This window comes from Pezoporus wallicus, unplaced genomic scaffold, assembly GCF_028554395.1.
Source record: "Pezoporus wallicus isolate ANWC-B61680 ecotype Strahan unplaced genomic scaffold, APGP_CSIRO_Pwel_v1 scaffold_6446, whole genome shotgun sequence".
NCBI classification, from domain to species: domain Eukaryota; kingdom Metazoa; phylum Chordata; class Aves; order Psittaciformes; family Psittacidae; genus Pezoporus; species Pezoporus wallicus.
This window is the reverse complement of record NW_026636264.1, coordinates 6,836,115-6,857,257: the sequence shown is the minus strand read 5'-3', so window position 1 is coordinate 6,857,257 and position 21,143 is coordinate 6,836,115. Positions and strand designations below refer to the sequence as shown.

Genomic DNA, 21,143 nt, shown 5'->3' with positions numbered 1-21,143 from the left:
GTATTAACTAAAATAAATTCTGATATGAAGCACAAACCCATGAATGTTTGGACTAAGAATGGATATAGGAATTGTGTGACTGAGATGTAGTGATCAACTATGACTGGTGATGAATGCTGGTGATGGGCTTAAAACATGATACTGTAAATGTAATTCTCTATTATGTCACCAGAGGGGCTCCTAATCAAGACAGAACTATGAACTACATGGCTCAGCCATCAGTACTGGCAACAGATACACAGTCCTGCCAAGAGGATAAACTACAAACTGTTGAATCAACTTTACAATATTATTAAACTCAGCTAAGGAATAGCTGAAAAGACTGACTGTACAGTAAGTATACCTAGAGAAGGGGAGGAGCTACTTATGCTAGAATATTGTGGCATAAAATGAATACAAATCATAAACTTGTGATTGAATTTAGAATAATTTATCACCAGAGAAGTGAATGGGAAGATACTTCTGCGAGGAAGGATTGTACTTGGAAAACATTTCTTTACTGAGAGGATACTTAAACACTGGAACAGGTAAATGCCCCAAGCCTGTCAGTGTTTAAGAGGCATTTGGACAATGCCTTTATGTGCTTTAATTTGGCCAGCCCTGAAGTGATCAGGCAGCTGGACTAGATAATCATTGTAGATCCCTTCCAACTATTATATTTTCTATTCCCCACTTATCTGGGCTAGTGCTGGACTTAAGTCTGAGCCAAAAGACCTCTTCTCTGTCTTTTGTTCCTACTTCAGCTTTATACTTCATATTGGTCTACAATTTGGTAGATTCCTGTGGCAAACCCTTTCAGGTATGTTTTCCTTACAGAACCTAAGTACCAGTCTTTATTTAACATAATCAAGATTTTTGATTATGAGGCTAAATCAGTTAAATTACTGATACAGTCAACCCCTTTACCTGTGTAAAGCATAGCTAAATTCAGGTCCACTGCTTCTTCCAGTGTTGTAGAGTGACATTAAGGACTGAGGCCTAAACCTGTACTTAATTGGTGGTATGATACATTGAAAGGCTGTCATAGAATCACAGAATGGTTTTGGTTGGAAGAGACCTTAAACATCATCCACTTCCAACCCTTGTCATGGACAAGGACACCTTCTATTAGACCAGGTTGCTCAAAGTCCCATCCAACCTGGCTTTGAACACTGCCAGGGATGGGGCAGCCACAACTTCTCTGGGCAACCTGTGCCAGTGCCTCACCACCCTAACAGGAAAGAGCTTCCTAGTATCTAATCTGAATCTACCCTCTTTCAGATTAAATCCATCCTTCCTTTTCATTCTATGCCCCTGATTTCTTGTAGTTCCCTTTTAGGTTCTGCAAGCTGCTCTAAGGTCTCCATGAGCCTTCTCTTCTCTGGGCTGAACAATCCCCAGCCTTCTCAGCCTCTTCATAGCAGAGCATAGCCTATCTTCCAGCTTTTGGAGCATCTTTGTGGCCTCCTCTTGACTTGCTCCAGCAGCTCTACATCCTTCTTGTGTTGCTGGCCATACAGCTGAACACAGTATTGCAGGTGGGGTTTTTTGTCCTGTTCCTCCCACTTTACACCTGTGGTTTAAACTCAGTCAGCCACGCAGCTGCTCTCTCACTCTCCCCCCCTTCCGGAGGGATGGGGAAGAGAATGGAAAGAATGTAACTCCCACAGGTTGAGATAAGAGCAGTCCAGTAAACAAGGTATAACACAAATCACTGCTGCTGCCACCAATGATAATAATAATAAGGGAAATAACAAGGGAAGAGAATGCAACCGCTCACCACCCACTGACTGATCCCCAGCCCTACCCTAGCAGCGATCTCACCCTTCTGGGTAACTGGCCCCAGTTTATATACTGGGCATGACATGCTGTGGTACACAATACCTCTTTGGTCAGTTTGGGTCAGGTGTCCTGTCTCTGCTTCCTCCAGGCTTCCCCCCCTCCCTGGCAGAGCATGAGGCTCAGAAAGTCCTTGGTCAGAGTAAACATTACTGAGCAGTAACTAAAAACATCGGTGTTACCAGTGCTGTTCCCAGGCTGAAAGTCAAAAACACAGCACTGCACCAGCTACTAAGGAGAAAAATGACTGCTACTGCTGAACCCAGGACAGTAACAAACCTGGGTTTTCACTTACTATTGGGAAGCAAATCTCACCTTTAATTTTACATTTATCAGTTGCACCTCACTTTTACTTTGTCTAGTACCCAAACACCTGAAGGAGGCCAGGTTCTACCTTTGCACTGACATATCTGTAGTCTTAAGCACATAATTTTGCTTTACTATAGCAACGCGATTGCAAAATACATTACAAATGAGTGAGATGGGCAAAAATGCCCTTGAGCTGCTATTCTGAGATTTTAAAGTTATATGCAAGTGAGTACTTCTTAATCAGTAGTTATGACTGGAAAAGTTTGAGGGAATTATGAAACCATCCACTAAAATAAAAATCCAACTAAACTTGATATAGTAACTCCAAAGATTAAATTTTATTTACTCATCTGTACAATAGAGGTAATCCCAGTAACTGAGTTGCACTTAATTTTCTTAATTTTTATAAAGGATCTACAGTTCTAGTGAAGAATTGTTTACAAACTCTTCAAGTCAAACCCAGGTTTTCCACTAAACAATGCAATTAGAAGAAATCATAAAAAGTTACTGCAAATTACTCTTCGCCCTGGATCTTGACCTCAGTAAAAACCAAACCAGACCTGCTATGCCCACATCAGGTGCCTAGCTGGTGCTATTAAGGTTACTCATTAGCCATGGTTTGCTGGAGTCAACTGTGCCGTGGACTCAACAGTTTTACTACTTGGAAAAATACAGCCACTTTAACATTGCATCTCAGAATAAACTATTGCTCAACAAAAAAGTTAACCTGTGTCAGAGCTGTAGTCTTATTTTCCCTGATGAGTTGTATCCCATTTCCCTGACAGGGGTACATGCAGTTCCTGTTGTGACCTTCCTTAGCTGTGCCTACCTCCCCACTGGGCCATGCATGATGGATAGTGCCAGCAGTAACCAGGATGGTCAAGTCCCACACTAACTCAGTGGACTGAATGATTATTCAGTGTTTCTTGCTCTAGTTGTCCTTACACCAGTGTAAATCAGGAGCCCATCTACTGAAGCCAGCAGGTTTACCTCAGTTAACCTCAGTGCAGAATTGATACAGAAGCAGCATCAGCCATCTTCCATAGGACCCCCAGTGTATTTGGGCCTTAATCTAAAGGCCTTCTAAGACATGGCCCATTGCCTTCAGTGGCCTTTTGACCAGGCCTCTGTACACGTGTGCAACAGTACCAAGTTCTGAAAATAGTTGTAAAAATGCAAATTATATTCTTCTAAAATGCTATCTTACACATTTTCCACTTCTCTTTGTAACTTCCAGTGCTTATCAAATGCTGCTAAAACATTACATACAGATTCAAGGGACTGCTACATTCAACTTAAAGCCAATTTTCAGAAGCCGTTTTCATATTTTTTCATATTTATGAAGGTGCAATTAGATTTTCCCATTTTTACTTTACTTTCAATTGCACATGCTTCATTAGTACAACATGCTATAAGGAAGAAGCTACGGATCATATAGGCTGTTTTCTTGTAAGCACCCATTTGGAGGAAAGGGTTGATGGAGGGGTATCTCCAGCCTGTCCACGCTTCCTGCAGCTAGGCTCAGGAAAGTCTTTGCAGGTCACTGGTGAGATAATAACTGAAGTTATAAGTACACATCAGACTCATTTAGGTCGGAAAAGACCCTTAAGAAAGGTAAAGTCCCACTGTTAATTCAGTGCTGCCAAGTCTACCATGCCACTAAACCATGTCCCCGTGCTGCATCTACACATCTTTTAACCTCCAGGAACAGTGACTCCACCACTCCCCTGGGCAGTCTAATCCAGTGTTTGACAACCTCCGGATGGGGTGAAGAAGTTTTTTATAAAATTCAATCTAAACCTCCCCTGGTGCAGCTTAAGGCCTTTTACCCATTATTACCTTCTACAGAGTCAGCAAACCACATCCCCTTATAGCGCAATAAAAATTAACCGAGTTGTTCAAAATCCAAAATTTCTAAACTATAGTTTGCATCAAACTTCAAAATAAATAAGTTTAATACAAAATCTTAGGAAAAAAAATACTCCATTTTACTTGCAAAAAACCTATGCCTACTCTCAAATGTATCCTAATTAGATCTACTATATCCATTATAGAACACACTGGATTTATAAAGTATGTGAGAAATAACTAAACTTAATTGCAAGGCTGCGATCCACTGTGCTATTTTAGACTTGTGTGTGTACCTGAAAATGACTCAAGATGTGCATTTCTTTACATCTGGTTACAAATACTGGAAAAAGAAAATACTGTCTCTACAGAGCACTGAGTTCCTCTTCTCCTTATGAAAGCCAATGCAAAAAAAAATCAGGATGTTTAAAGAGCTTTTCAACATTTTGCAGGATCACACTGAAGGCAGGTCTAGAGACTGGTATCTTTATGAAAGATACTCTTCCAGAAGCAAGTTAAACAGCTGTGACAGAATGGGTTTCTTCTTCCCTGAAGTCTCTTTAAATGATGGCATCATGTTCATCACTGTAATAGAAACACAGTAATTAATGTTCTGCAGTACAAGCAACTGTCAATGAGAAAGAGCCACCCAGCTGCTGCTAACTGAGGAGGTTATTTTGTGAACAGAGAACATCTTGCTGGAAGGACTAAGGGCACATTGCTCTGGGAGTTACAGTCCTCTCTGAGCCAAATCTGAAGTTAACAGAACAATTGCATTTTGCCAACACTCCTCCAGCTTCACTAGCTTCATTTTGGCTTTCACTCAAGTATATATTTTTACATCAGCTGTTGCAGTGCCATTTTTATCCTATCTTACCCACATGCAGTAGTGACAGGCAATCAAAGCCAGTTTAAAAGCTCAGCGACAGATTTCCTTTGTTTTAGATACTGTTGATATAAATTCTGTAATATCCATTCAAACACCAACATGGGAAAATGTGCAGTAGGGACTGGTTAAATTCCATGACCACCAAGCAAAATTCAAGATAGAGAGAAAACATGAGGCCTAAACAGTAACATCCCAACAAGTCTAATGACATCACCTCACTTAAAACAAGCTTCTCAACCGAGACGGAGGATACTCAATAGGAAAAAGAAAAGCAACCTGTTTTTCAGAATTCACAGTTCTTAAAGTAATTATTAGACAAGGAGGCAAGTCTAGAAGCCTGGAAGAAAACTATGTAGAGCTGAGTATAAATGGCAAATGAGATGGTACAATTTTGATTGAGCTATTCACTACAAAAGGGGTGAGGTACAAGACAAAGCTCTCTCACAGAGGAGAGGCATAATAATAAGGAATAGCTGATGTGGTGAAAGACAAAATATCACAGTTAAACCTCTTAATGATGATAATATAATGTACATTAAACCAACGTGTGCAACAGTTCATTCTCCTTGTTTAGTTTGTCTGTGTCTTCTCAAGAAAGTAATACATTAACAAGGACAGTCCCCTGGGAACTTACATGGTTCTGTACTGAATGCCTCTTCTAGAGTGATAGGTTTTGCATCCAATGTAGAGAATAACTAAGACTCCAAGCGTCAGCAGAATGCCACCTACAAAACTGCCCACATCAAATCTGGAGGTTTTGGCTATGACAGCCTTAGATTTTGATGTGCCTGAAAAAAAGATAACAAAAGGCACTTTTTACAGAGCTTGCAAAACTGTGTTTTGTGGGACTTGTTTATATCGTGCCCACCCCACTGATATATCATCTAAAGACCCAGTCAGGCAACTTTAACTTACATCAACTGGCAGGACACCAGCCAAGCACACGGAAACCTAGAACTCCATTTTTAAGAGCCAGATTCTGGTTACACAGGATTCAACTGCTTGCTGTCTTTGAAAGACTGACTGTAACTTCTCTCCGCTTCCCTCTTTCCCCTTCTATTTTCTCCCCTACTCTCCCCTCTTTCCACACATGCAGCTCCTGCCCTTCTTAGGCCTGTTCTGGTGTTTTTCATACACCCTTCAATGAGCCAATTTAACTCACCGAGCTGGCCTGAAATTCATGCCAGAAATGAAACTAAAGAAGAAAAGGAAGTTGCTTTAAATCAGACGAGCATAATGCATCAGCCTGCAGAGTGATCCAACAACCACCAAGTCAGCCAGTGTAGTTATGTGATGGGAGTAAAATATTTTTGGTGGCAATGAGCCGTTGGATTGCTTTACTTTGTCTCATGGAACTGTACTCTCACTCTCCAAGTGAGATCAGCTCTGCAGGCCAACACAAATATTGACAGAGATAATGTGACCTGAGGTAAGCTGTAGCAGTTTTGGTGTGAAAACTGTTTTTATCTGCTACAAACTCCCATGAAAAGACCTGGTCTGTGCCTGTCTCTAGTTGTATCTGCTACAGGGAGTGTTACGTGGCTAACGAGAAGTTCTGCTGATGACAGCTTTACCTACCTGACAACACTTTGCTGACATGTCAGTCACCCTAACCTGTTTGGAAGAGTAAGCATGAAGTGGTGCGAACTAACCATAAGGAAATACCGAATTCTACACCTGGTTTTGGGTACTGTGAAACTGTATTGACAACTTTTGCATGAAGAGAGATTCATTCATAGTCATACCCTATCCTCTGTTAGGGATAAAATTCAGTACACTACTAACAAAACTCAGTCTTTCTATCAAGGCAGCAGGCATATTTTGAGCCACTTATCAGCTGTGAAAAAGGAAGTATTAAGAGACAGGTTCAAGTAAGCTGCAGAAGGGAAAGCTGAACAAATCCAGAAGTTGTATTTAAAAGCCAGGCTTTCTCCTAATACTGCTAATCTCCTTGCTGGTAGCTGCTGGTTCAAATCACTTGCATTTTATTTCCTAAATGTATCAGGTCTCTCAGATTAAGCGAAGCCTTATTTAAGTAAGTGGATTGCTCAGAGCAACATCATTGTAGCCAACTCAATTAACAGAACCCCACCTTACTCTCATTTTTCAGCATGCAAATGCCTTCTTTCATAAAATTACCAACTCTAAAAAACTCATGTATAACGTGTGCCAACACGTACACAAACCTTTATGAGCATCTTGAAATGTGAACTCACCTGTTACAGAAGTGAAAGAAATCTTGGAAGTGGTCACCACTGTAATATTCGGTTGTGATGATGTGACTGATGGAGCTGTGGTGAATCTTGTTGTCTGGCTGGTTTTGGTGGGTTGAGTCGTCAAGATGACAGACACAGTGGTGTTGATAGGCTGACTGGTGCTGGTTGGGTGAGTAGTATGGGTGGACGTACCTGGGAAATTTTTATTTGTGATATCACACAGAAAAATATACTTAAAAAAATAAACTGCATACTCACTGAATAAAATAGTATTTATCATGGCTAAAGAGAATGGCAGAGTAACAATGAAAATGCCACTGCATGGCTATCCAGGCTTGCATACAGACTCTTCCCCTATGCATTTCATTTGGAAAGACCTAACTTCAGATTTCTAAGGCTCAAGGTCAAGAGTGGTTCAAAGGAAAAGTAGTAAAGAAAATCTGGATAATATTTAATAACTTTTAGAAGAAGGGTCCTATAACACTCTCCAATTCCATAGAATCATGCCAAACTTACAGTATTTTAAAATGTGATGAAATCCTGGATCAAGATTAGCTTTCCATTTGAAACAAACAACCTTCCAGAAAAGTAAGCTTTTCTGACAAGAAGGAATTCCATGGGAAAATGCCCTCCCACCTCTGTTTATTAATGATTTAATCTTTAATTTGCTTCTGAATGAAACACTGACGTTAATAAGGCTGCATGTATATTAAACTTACCAGAAAGAATTCTGTATGTATGTTAAGCTTAAGGTTCAAAAAGTTTTCCACATGTGACAGAAGTTCAACTACAGTAAATCTGCTGGCTGGTATTTACTTAGTAGTGAGCTTTCTTTCAAGGTTAAAGCAAAGACTGGAATGTTGTTTCACAAGTTTAAGTGACACCTAATGTCTTTTAAATTTTACTTTGCTTTACTTAACACTTCCCCTTCCCTCCTCAGAAAGCAATAATGAATTGTTCAGAATGCCATGAAGCAAAATTCAATAATAATAGAGATTGATATTTATAGCAAAATCTTTAGAACCTCAGTAGAAGGCGATCAGCTAGAATGATTTTAAGAATAATTACCTATTTTTCTAAGAAGGAACAAACAAGAAACATAAAGACTGTTATGCAACTAGTATTTCTCTAAGAAGACAGTATGAGGCTTTTATGTATGAAGGAATTTTAGGAAGAAGCTCACTTTGCAGCTGTCTTAGAATGGTTAGGGTTGGAAAGGACCTTAAGATCGCCTAGTTCCAACCCCTTGCCATGGGCAGGGACACCTCACACTAAACCATGTCACCCAAGGCTCTGTCCAACCTGGCCTTGAACACCGTCAGGGATGGAGCATTCACAACTTCCTTGGGCAACCTATTCCAGTGCCTCACCATCTTCACAAGAAAGAACTTCCTCCTTATATCCAATCTATAAACTTGCCCTGTTCAAGTTTGAACCTGTCATCCCCTGTCCTATCACCACAGCCCGTAATGAAGAGTCCCTCCCCAGCATCCTTGTAGCCCCCGTTCAGATACTGGAAGGCTGCTATGAGGTCTCCACGCAGCCTTCTCTTCTCCAGGCTGAACAGCTCCAACTTTCTCAGCCTGTCTTTATACAGGAGGTGCTCCAGTCCCCTGATCATCCTCGTGGCCCTCCTCTGGACTCGTTCCAACAGTTCCATGTCCTTTTTATGTTGAGGACATCAGAACTGCACACAATACTCCAGGTGAGGTCTCACGAGAGCAGAGTAGAGGGGCAGGATCATCTCCTTCGACCTGCTGGTCACGCTCCTTTTGATGCAGCCCAGGATACGGTTGGCAGAAAGTGGCAAGTGCACACTGCAGCTCATGTTAAGTTTCTCATCAACCATGATAAGTTTCTCTTCTTCTGTATTATTTCTATAACCTAACACAAACTGGATTAATTTTCAATGCCACAAAAGCTTTTCATTATGGATATTCAAATGTTTAATTATACCCATGTTTTCTTCAAACTTTCTAAAACAACTAACAATAGGTAGTTTCATCTCAATACCACTGCACACTTAATAAATTTCTGCTTTTTTATGCAGTATCTAAAATTCTTCTCTATCGAACAATCTTCCTTTAAGCACTGTTTAAAACATGTGAACTTACACACGGAATGGTGTCTTTGCTAAGACTTATGTATATCTTCTTACAATACAGATGTGAACATCAAAAACATAAAACCCAAACAATATGACAGTGTAAGCATTCAGAAAGGAAATGATCTACACAACATTTTTGACACATTTAACGTTAAAACTACTTAAGCAGCCCAGTTCAGTCCCATAGGAAATGTTTTTTTATTTTCCTGTTCTTTGATGTTATAATTGTATTGTGCCATAACCCTGGGAAACACTTTGAAATGAGCATTCATTGCGATGGAACAGTTGGAGTACTATACTCATGTGCTTACCTTGTCACAATTAGGAAATTCAGTTCCTCTATGAAGCATGTGTAAAATACATCAGATAAAATTCAGGGCACATTTTAACACTTGACAGGTAAACTCCCCAAAGGCACAATGATCTATAAATATCAAATGGTTCTTCGTTGTAGGAAATAAGCAAAGAAATGTCTACGTGGAAACCATCTACAGTTATATGACATGAAACCAGACCTGGTTACTGCATTCCTAATAGAAAGGATACCAAAAAAAAAAAAAAAGGTAACTCTGAAAGCAAGTGTCAACCAGTCAGTTTTCTGTGGGTTTTTCTTATTGTTGTTGGGTTTTTTTTTTAAGCCATAATTTCTGAGTGTCAAACTGGCTCCTGTTTCTGAGCAATATAATGGTTAATTGTTCCACATGTAACATTATCAAATGATGTTACACAAAGATGGTGTTTATTTAACAAACATTAAATTACCCTACATAAAACCTGAGTCAGCAAAAACAATATCCAAGCAGCTGTCATGAGGAATTTCAGCAAATCTGTGTGTTACCTTTTGCCTCTCCTACTAGCAATTTTTCTTACTTTACCAAGATTACAGCACTTGCTCATGTAACATAAAGAGCAAAATCTGGTTAATCCCTTTCAGACTTATCTTTCATGATGTATTTAGCATCAGTCATTTCGAAACATCAGTGGAAGGCTCACTGAGGCAGCTGGAGAATTTGGGAAGCAAACATGAACTGGGCACCAATCTGTTCTTCTGTGTATTTGAAAGATATTTTACCAACAGAGTTAAGATGAAGAACATTTTCTAGCAACATCTGTCCTTTTATCTTTTATTTTCCTAATTATTTTTTACCCAAAAGACAGCTGGGCTTCACAGAACTTCACTCTAATCAAACCCAGACTGCCTGAGTGAATTTTATTATTTAAAAAAGCAGACATGCCAGTCATGTAGTTAAGGTTTATGATGCTTTATTTTAAAAGAAATAAGTGTTTTACTTTGTATGCTGTCTTTATTAGATATACTATATCCATCAAATTATATATGTAGTATAAAGATAAGATTTCTTAGCAGCATGCACTATTCCCTTGGTGTTCTAACTCAGTAAGACCAAACACTACTCAAATTGTATAAGCACGGTGCTGACACAGAAAGTACTTACTACTGAATGCTCTTCCTAAAACAAATAAATACTCTCTTTTGCATGGGGAATAACTGGAAGAGACTTTTGCTTCTGCCATGAAAAGCTTCCCCCCAAAAAGAAAAACTAAAAGAAAAAAAGACTTTAAGAAAATTAAGTACACATATCCTGCAGTCTTTACTCTGAAGAGGTCAAGACAGATAATCAAACTGGATGAACACTGGATGAACTGGATGTTCTAAAATCTATGAAGTTTCTAACAAAGTAAATAAAAAAAAAAGTTTATGAATCATAAACCCTGTGAAGAAAGGCACAGCTGTCTGTTAGGCTGTACTGTGCTTAAAAAGGCTCTGGCCTCTTTTTACTGTTATTATCCAAACACAGCAAAGCTCAGACCTCTGCAAGAAACCCATAATCAGTGCTGGAGCAGAGGGTGGAAGGGTTGGAACACAGGGTGGATGAAACACCTGTGTTAACAATGACTTTACTCGTTTGGAAGGCCCTAAGGCAAGAAGGGGATTATAAAATTCTCTCCACTATTCAAGTTAGACATGCTTAAACTGGTACATTGCAGGCAATGGAATGAGACACCACACTACTTCCTTGCTATCAAATGGAAGGTCTTTGCATCTTTGCAGAGATTCCTCCTCCCTTCCCTCCCCACGGGTATTTTATTCTTAAATGAGTAACAAGCAACTTCTGAGTGTGGTAGCTCAGAGGTTATCATCTGCAGACTAGAGAGACACAAAGTGAGAGTTGTACTGGAAATGGCATGACATAGCTGGGACCTCATGATCAGCATAGAGCTCCACAAACACACAAAGAATCCTAGGGTAGGCACAATATTTCTGCCCTGCTTCCACATGGCTCTTAGCACAAAAGGGATCCAGTTAATGCATGGAAATAGCTTCTCTTCCCTCAGATACAACCTTTGATCTGTGCATCACAGACTGAACAACTGCATGACGTTAATTCTTATCTGATCTTTACTGATGTGGTGAAATATGCCTGTGGAAGTTTGCCCAGACGAATTTTTTTTTTATTTCTTTTTAAAATAATCTCATATTGACATATCCAACAGTTGGAGCACTGCATATACAAATGGATGAACTGTTCGTGTCACAGGTTAAATATCTGCTTTCAAGCTTCCTACAAAGATGTGTTTTGTAAACACATTACTTAGGTGGGAGCATCACAGATACAACACTGCTGCCTTGGGAAATCATGCTCACCTACAGTTCTTTTGCCAAGTTGTGAAGGAAGAGGGCAGTCGTAGAACAATGGGAAAAGTACCCATGACAGATTGTCCTAGATCTGCTGCTTGTGTCTCACTTAACTCCAGTGTTTGGTGTTATGAGCTCTATAAGGACTATTCTCTATAAGGACTATTTTCTATGGTATAAGGCGCCATGAGTCTTACCTAAAAGGAAACGGACTCTTACTCTTGAAACTCACGAGTAAGGACTTCATTATACCCTAAATCTCTTCAGTGTCAAATAACATTAAAGAGATACACACTGTTTGCACAATAACTGATGCATGAAAATGGAAGAAATTTACTTAGAGTGAAAAAATTAACATAAAATTGCAAGGAAGAATTGAAAGTTAATTTTGATAACTGTTTTTCAATGGCACCAGAAACATCATTGCTCCTACTGGAGAAGCATGTTATCTAAACCTGAAAAACAGTATAGCTTAATTTCAGAGTTGTTTTACAGGTTGTCTCTTAGCCCTAAAATGATAATGCCTCTCTCAAATACCCACTTTTGTTGGGTATTTCATTCAAATTTGGAGTTATCTGGGGTATACTTGCAGCTAGCTTCTAGGTTCATAGTAACACACAAATGAACACATACATACCTACTGTAGATGTTGTTGATTTTGTAGATGATGAAACAGTGAGACTGGAGGGCAAACTACTACTGACTGCAAGGAAAACAAAACAAGAAAAGAAATATTATTAATTTTCATTTTAATGTACCCACAACACAATAGTCGGGCTATCTCTGTTTGAAGGCTACAGGTGTGAGCAGAGCAGAAAGTATTCCATCCCAAACCAGATGGGTTTACTCCTTTGCAAAATGCTTCCAGATCTCAGCGCAGCAAGAAAATTGTTACAGTGTATGTACAGCAGTGCCCAAATCTGAATTCTTTACATCCTGTCTTTTTTCTCTCATCCATGTCTACACCATGTCCTATTCCAGTTGCTGTTACCAGCCATACTGTCACTGACATTCTTGACCTACATAAGCACTGTAGGGTTTTTTTCCCCCTAGCTTTTATTCCTCTATTTCAGTTCTGCTTCCTGTCCCTCAATCTTTTTTTTTTTATTTTCACTTTTCCCCATCTCTGCTACAAACTGGTCTCATGCTGGCACAGAGTAGTCAGGGAGGGAAAGACCAATGCCCTAGGAAGCATCTTTCAGTAAGATTAAGCTCTTTCTACACAAAGACGGTCTTACGAATGTACCTGTTTCCAAAAACTTAAAATATAAACCATGGTTCAGTCTTAATGGTTTTGTCCTTCCTTCCTTTCTTTCACTTCTACTTTACCAGTTTTCTTTTCAGCAACTCATGCTACTTCTAGGTTCTCAGGCACCCTCTCACTTCTGTCCTCATTGCTGCACCCATCTTCCAAGTTTCTTACAGATTAATGGTCTCTTCCTCCAGGCAAAGAGCTACTGAGCTTTCTGGTAACTCCCATTCGTGGGAGTACCACTGTCCGTACTTCCCTCCCTTCATTCTGCACTGTTGTCTATGCCCATTCTGTGATTATTCTTTTCTCTGAAGTGAATGATCTTTTACAGCATCATCCCACACTGCTAGTGCTATCTGCCTTGCAGCAGCTCTACTGCTTTCCGGCATAGCTGGAAAATAAAACGCATGACCTCAGAGACGATGAGAACAGCAACACAGCTACCAAAATCAAGAAGCCTATTTCCTTTTAACAGACGTGCTGTTCTTACCACTGGAGAAGTCTAGTCTCAACCAGTTCTGGCAACCCTCTTTGCAATTGCATATATGTTTTGAACAAGCTCAGGTGTAAAAACAAATGCAACAAATTTTCATCTTTATATCACCTACCAAAAAGAGGAGGGAGGAAATTACAGAGGGAATCACTTTGCGTTTTCATTGACATAACCCACTGTTGTGGTTTAAGCACAGCCAGTAATTCAGTATCAAGCAGCCGTTTGCTCACTCCCCCCTTCCTTCCCCCACTCCCAGAGGGATGGGGAGGAGAATCAAAAGAATGTAACTCCCCCGGGTTGAGATAAGAAGAGTCCAGTAACTAAGGTATAACGCAAATCACTGCTGCTACCACCAATAATAATGAGGTAATAACGAGGGAGGAGAATACAACCGCTCACCACCAGCCAACCGATCCCCTGCCTGACACGAGCAGTGATCTCGCCCTTCTGGGTAACTGGCCCCAGTTTATATACTGGGCATGACATGCTGTGGTATGGAATACCTCTTTGGTCAGTTTCGGTCAGGTGTCCTGTCTCTACTTCCTCTCAGCTTCCCCTCCTCCCTGGCAGAGCATGAGGCTCAGAAAGTCTTTGGTCAGAGTAAACATTACTGAGCAGTAACTAAAAACATCAGTGTTATCAGTGCTGTTCCCAGGCTGAAAGTCAAAAACACAGCACTGCACCAGCTACTAAGAAGGACAAAAAATGACTGCTACTGCTGAATCCAGGACACCCACCATTGCGTACTGCACACACAACCCTTGGATACATACTGACATAGCTGGAATATTAAGTTGCAGATTTAAACTGCCTTTGAGAAACAGTCTGTGACTGTACAATTACAAATACATTTTTTTTCTTGGATGTGCTGACTTTTATAACAACGTAAGCCATGGATATATCTGCGGCTAAACCTTTCCCATACTGGCCCACTACTGTAACCAGAACACAGCTTTGGGTTTCCCCCACGTTAAGAGTGCTTACATCTGCAATCCTGGGAAAACAACTGGATGTGGACTGCATGCTTATACAGGTGAAAAGAAGCCTGCGATTTGGGTGTGGAGTTTGGGAGTCAGCGATGAAATCAACTCATGACCGAGTGAGTCAATGAGCAGAGTACTGGCTATATATTCCACTTGATGGCCAACAGCAAGTGGTATGAGTGAAGGAGTACAGGGCAAAAATGTCTCAAGGAATATGCCTTTTGCATGGTACATGCTTAAAGGTGTACAGCTTAATGCTGTCAAAGTGAGACTACACTATGAAATAAATGTGTGCTTTAGCAATGAATTCAAGCACAGTGGACCTAGAATTCATTCTGACATTAAAAATAAAATGAAAGAATGCCTTGTCTTTTTCTCAAGAGCACTCAATTCCAGCCTAGCAGACTTATTGAGCTGGTGGTTCTCTTTTTAACTGTAAATTGGTCTCTCTAGTTCTAGAAATCAAATTTTCCCACTTCTCTTTTCTCTGTTGCTCTGGGGTACCTAAGTATATGAGGATTAAGTTGCGTTCTGCTATTCCTAAATATCTTTAGTTGTCCTGGAATAGATGTGGCAATTAGAGTACCTCCCTCCTACCCTGCAACTATTCACAATTCAATAAAATGAAATAAAGGGAAAACTATTACAGGGCAGTTTAAGGTATACAAAATACATACTGTTTTTCTTGATGCTACTGAGGAACACCAACAGAAATGCATATTACCTTTCAACTTAGGGTCTGGAATCGTTGTGAAGGGTGTAGTACTGCTGGTATTCATCATCTCTTTACTTCCTACATAAAACCCAAGAAAAACAAGATATTTTTAGGTGCTTTATTAATAAGAAGTGGGGGGAGAGGGGAGGAAGTTTGTACAGCATCTGTCAACTGCTTTGGGCATAGAAGTGACTAAACTGTTATGGACAGGAGTTAGGTATAATGATGATGTAAAAGCATGGTACCACTACAGCCTGCTCTTAGCACATTAAAAATGACACCTGCACTACTCAATCATCAAATGAACTGGAAACTCCTTCCCATCCTCAGTTTTATCTTCCCCATCATTGCCATCCCAAATTCTCTTCCTTGAGATGAAAGGAGACTGAAAGAAGAGGCAGAAAATCAGGCCTTCCTTCAGTCATAACATGACTCACATTACCTACAGCAGAAGAGAAAGAACTTCCCATGTAAATCGCTTCCTATAAAACCTGCAAGGCCTTTGCAGGCAGACGGGCACTTGCTCTGCCCCTACATGGGCAGCATGGTAAAACAGTTAAGCTCCATTCAGAAGTTACATTGCTTAGTTTAGGGCTAACAGCATGCTAATGTGTCCACAGAGCATTTGACAGGTGGGAAGTGGGATAGAGAAGGATCACATCTCCAGTGAAGTATCATCATACCCTAAAAGGTTCCTCTGTCCTTAGGCCTGGTCTACAGACAAGTGGTAAAATTTAGAAACGACACAAAAAGAAAAGTCTGGCACTCGCATGCAAGAGGATCGCTTGTGTGGATTCTGCCTTTGCTAAGCAGCGTTCAGTTTTGATCACTTACAACAATATTCTGCTAAAGGCAAGCGAATAACCTGAACTAAGTATCACAGCAATAGGGCATTTTCTTAGTGGTTCCAAAACCTTAGTTAAGATCTCAGAAATGTAAAATTTGCAAACACAAATGGCAAACCACTCGTCGTATCTTACCCCTGTAATATGAAGACTGGGGGCAGCGCTGCAAGATATGTCAGACTTTTTAATTAGGGATCTTAGGCAAAACAAGCAAACAAAAAAAAAAAAGAAAAACAGGAGTATGGGACATAGGTAAACTAAGCTTCCCAACGAAGGACCCAATCCTGCAGAGAAAGTCACCCCACATTAAACAATGATCTGAGGAAGCTAAGCCAACAGAACATTACCCCCCCCGCCAACAACAGCACACAATGGGTTTTTTTGCTGCCTCAACCAGCAGAATGTGCTCCCTGCATGATTAGATGACAGACAGAAGCAAGAACTAGAGGTAGAAGAGAAGACAGGACTGTATTAGTCCTAGTTCAGATCAGCTTGGATTGCACACCTTAAAAGACATCAAGGACTTTATCCAGCTTAAAAGATACTTTTTTTTTCTTTCCTTCCTCAAAAAAACCCTGAACACTGACAGGTTTCTTAATTTGGATCACTAGCAGCTGCTCCAAAATACAAGCACATACTAACATGGGATACTGCAAAAGAATATGCCACACTGCAATACATGGCACTGAGTAAGACAAGTAAGAAAATCTTTATATGACACTATTCCCAAACTGCTGTCTATCCTCAGACTGTGGTTTTGGGTTTGAAGCAGTGTGTATTACTGCAGGGACAGTAGGAGACTTCATCCAGAGAGGCAGGAAGAACTCCTGGGTTAAGGCAAAAGGAAAAGCAGTGTAAGCTTTTACACAGCAATGGCTCTGACAAGAGCCAGAGACTCATTCAAGACCACAGACTACACAGGGCACCTGGCCCAAAGCAAAACAGTGTGGGTTTCTGGCCTTCTCCAGGGAGCAGAAGTGCCAAGGCCAGAATTCTGCACTGACCGAGGTGTACACATACAGGTGTGAGTTTTGATTCTACAAACCCTGATAGGGAAACTCCATGCTGATGCTTGTTTCCCCTGTGATGCAGGGAAAAGAGGAAGGCGAGGAGAAACGAAGGATCTCCCTGTTAATTTTTCATGCTGAAACAGAACCGAACCAAGGAAATACCCAAAGTAAAACTGCACACCACATACTGGAAAAGAATAGAGAAAAGGCATCAACAACATTTTTGTCAAACAACTGTTTTCCTGTGTTTAAGGCTAGGTGCAGCTGCAGCTCAAAATATAACTGCTTGTGGCTGGCTGGGGTGTATCTGAAGGCAAGTGTGCTTCCTGTGAAACACTAATGCACAGTCTGGTACACCGAGTGCCTGCGGGGCCCCTCGCAGTTTTGTTGCTCTACTGCATAAGATGACAGAAGTTGGAGACAATCCGGATAAGCAAACTTTCAAAAGGGCAAAATTAGGACAGTTTTTCTAGCTTTATAGCTGGAATTCAGCTTCCAGAAGCGGCAGTCAGACAGGAGCTGAAGATCCAAGTTTGTGCTAAACACACAGAATCACAGAGTGGTTTGGGTTGGGAGGGACCTTAGAGATCATCCAGTTCCAAACTCTGCCAAAGGCACACCTTCCACTAGACCAGGTTGCTCAAAGCCCTATCCAACCTGGCCTTGAACACTGCCAGGGAAAAGGCAGCCACAACTTATTTGGGAAACCTGTGCAAGTGTCTCACTATCCTCACAGTAAAGAACTTCCTAATACCCCATCTGAATCTGCCTTCTTTCAGCTGCAGGGTGACAGGGATAGCGCCGGTACTTACTGAAAATGAACACAAGAAGATTTTAAATGGACTTGATTTCGGCAGATCATGACAAGATCAACACAGTGGGTAACACCCATGAACCTTTAATGTTAGGAACCTGCGGTTTCCAGCTCAGGCAAATACAAAATTACTGTTCTCTGTAGATGAAGTCTGGTAGAAGAAGCATCCACAGATGGGTGGTTACTACTCATTCAATTTCCTGCATTTGACAAGGGTCAATTTACCCACTCCTGCAAAGTTATTTAAGATAAACATATTTATCTTGACAAATAAGATTTACAAAGAAACGTATCTGTAAGGACTTGTAAGCTTTATGTCTAGTCTTAACTGAACCTCTTTACAGAAAGACATTAATACATAAACTCACATTTTTGCTAAGCACAACTTTACAGGTTCATTTTGCGGACATTTCAAAAGTCATACATAAAATTTTGCCTTTGTATCTTCTCAAGTTTGATACATTGCTGGTAAGTAAGAGAGGTTTATGATCAAGTCATTACAGTTTTGTTGGTTTAAAAACCAGAAAGTACAGAGGCACTGACAATGCACAGTCCATCAGGAAGATCTCAGACTTGGACACCAACCTCAAAGCAATTTAAATGAGTAACAGTTGAGGTGCTGCAATGGCTAAAGCAGAGATGGTAAGAGCAGCAACTTCAGTATAACTCTGGCCTACAGAGTCTCCACCATCAGGATACTCGTTCTTCTCAGCTGAAATGAATGAAACTCAAATTCTGGAGATTAAAACAGAAACAACCCAGGACCCCAAGTCTCCTGTAACATCTGCCATGCAATTTTAACAAATTTTAAATCAAATCCCTGCTATCTGGAAACTTTATTTCTTTTCCCTTTGACACAAGAAGGCCTTTTGGTACCTATTTGAAGTGGCATTCTTCACTTACCAAAAAAGTAGGTCATCCTGAGACAAAGGTCAGGCAGGATTACCCCAGCAACTTTACAGACATGCCTTAACATTGCGAAACTATCTCACAGTCTTGCAAAATGAAGTGTAAACACCATTGCATAGATGCTTAAGGAAAAGCATAAATGAAGCTAACCAATCCTCAGCGCTGGTCAATTTGAGAATGAAAAAGAACATCTTTTGCTGTTGTTTCTAAAAGAAGTTGAATCTAAGAGAAGTAAGGAGATGCTATGCCTGTTTTCAGGTCTGGAGGCTGCTGTTGCTTTTTTGTACTGCAAGTCGTTTTGTATACAGGTAAGCTCTTGGAAGACGTTGCTAGCTATCTGGTCTGAACAGGAAGAGGATGGGAGCACCTTTCTGCCAGGGAGCATGATTCTTCTTATTCGCTAAGATATCAGGAAGCCAGCTGGACTTTACATAATAGTGGGAAGGATTTTTCCTAAACCGTAACATTTTGGTGAGCTTTCTTCTACTGACTTTACCGACATACTGAAATAAACTGTCCAGCAGAGTAAAAGAACAAAATTAAATTGAAAAAACCAGCTTGCCCCAAAAAATTAACTGGAGTAAGGAGAAATCTACTGGGAGTAAGAGCAAACTTACTGCCACTTTCACTTTTTGCGAATTGTGGTATTTGATGCGTTTCACACTTTCTCTTGTGTGTTCATTAGCGAATCATAGCTTTTGCTGAGATCAACACAAATCTCAGCAGCCGCTTCTGGAAGTTTCTGATTAAGTGTGCAGAAAAAAAGGATACTTCAATAGACACACTAGACTGAACCTTAAAAGGGCACAGCTCTCCATACATTATAAACAGGGTCTATACCAGAAATTCACATATAAAGGAAAGACTATATTTGACCATCAAAAGTTAGATGAGATCATCTCTGCCCCAGGAGACGGCACTAACTGCTCAGTTAAACCAGCACATGCACTCAGGAAGCAGCATGATAGAAAATCAGGCCAATCTTACATGAAATTAAATGACAGTCTACTGTGTGAAATGAAGGCCATAAGATCCAAAAGGCAAAGCAGTAAACAGGATACTGATAAACTTCTTAAAAAACAGCTTGGCTTGGGGCTTTCTTTTTCTTTTTTTTTTTTTTTTGTTGTTAGGGCAATTATAAAGCTGTACATGTCCCTCATTTTACTTTTTTAATATCGATCTATAATTTAGACTAGACAACATATTAACACTGCTGGACTGACTGATAATCCTCAACATTATATATGGCAAGTTAATTATTGTACCTATCTTTTGGCTTCTTTGGGAAATTATGGGGCATTTCAGTCTTCTGAAAAGGCAGTTCTAGGAGCTCAGACTTTTCTGTCTCTCATTTTATTTGAATGAATGGCGATCGTTATCCCCCGAATCTGGTGTCCTACCACCCGAGTTAACGCACAAGAAAACAGGAGGCTTTGCATTGACTAGAATCTGCCGTTGAAAGAGGCATCGCTGCAAGCGTCCGGCAGAAGCACAACAAAACACACCATCTGCCCCAGCAGCAAAACCACCACATCCCCGAAGCTGCAAAAACCCACGGGCCACAATGACAGCGACAGCGTGCCTCGGGGAACAGCGACAACACGCAAGGGAAGCATTTCCTCCCAGCCCGGCCTAGGGCACCGCAGCTTCTTCGGCTCTCCAAAGACCCGCTTATCCGGACACCACCACGGGCAGGCCCCGTCACCTGCGGGCTCTAGGGAACATCTCCCGCTCGCCCCGCCTCCGAGCTCAGGCTCGCAGTCGCAGGGGAGCAAGGAGATGGGATCCGCGAGCGGGCAGGGTCGGGCGTGTTTGTGAATTCCCCGCTGTGTGCGAACCCCCACACCCCACCCATCCCTCTCTCTGTGCTCTTCAGTTACGGTTTGCACTTCAAACCCATCCCGAGTGCCGAGACTCTCGCTATGGTCCCGGCACGGCACGGCCCGGCGCACGGTGCGCTCCCGGCTCTTAAGTGCCGGTGGGAAGAAGGAACCGGCAACCCCGCAAGCTTGCAGCTAGAAACCCGAGCCAAGGGGCACTCGTCGGGGAGCGAGGGCGCACCCGCACTCCCGGCCCCGCTCCCGGCTGCACTGCAAGGCCTGGGTCCGCACGGCTACCAGAGAGAAGCAGCGCTGTCGCCGCCCGCTCGCCCGTCCAGCCGCGGCCGCTACTCACGGGAACCGGGAGCCAGCAGCAGCAGCAGCAGTAGTGCTGCCGTCGGCACTGCGCTGGAAGCGCCGGTGAGGAGCCGCATGGCCACCGAGGATCCGCGGGACCAG

The 21,143-nt window shown here is 41.3% G+C and overlaps 1 protein-coding gene across 1 annotated transcript; it reads right to left on the bottom strand.

The window, feature by feature from the left end:
* Positions 1–3,480: 3,480 nt before the first annotated feature.
* On the bottom strand, positions 3,481–20,898 carry TMEM123 (transmembrane protein 123). The gene is made up of 6 exons (XM_057399792.1): positions 20,888–20,898; positions 15,296–15,364; positions 12,481–12,546; positions 7,081–7,272; positions 5,499–5,652; positions 3,481–4,560 (listed from the first exon to the last, which is right to left on the bottom strand). Exons 2-6 carry the CDS (start codon positions 15,351–15,353, stop codon positions 4,536–4,538), a joined length of 495 nt encoding a protein of 164 aa, XP_057255775.1. The 5' UTR covers positions 15,354–15,364; positions 20,888–20,898; the 3' UTR covers positions 3,481–4,535.
* Between the last annotated feature and the right edge of the window lie 245 nt (positions 20,899–21,143).

What these genes read in the sequence shown, in the direction of transcription:
- TMEM123 (XM_057399792.1), bottom strand. Translation starts at nt 15,353, where the DNA reads ATGATGAATACCAGCAGTACTACACCCTTCACAACGATTCCAGACCCT. An exon ending in TCCAGACCCTAAGTTGAAAG is followed by an intron (nt 12,547 to 15,295) that starts GTAATATGCATT and finishes TTTTCCTTGCAG; the next exon opens with TCAGTAGTAGTTTGCCCTCC. An exon ending in GGCATTCAGTACAGAACCAT is followed by an intron (nt 4,561 to 5,498) that starts GTAAGTTCCCAG and finishes TTTCTATTACAG; the next exon opens with TGATGAACATGATGCCATCA.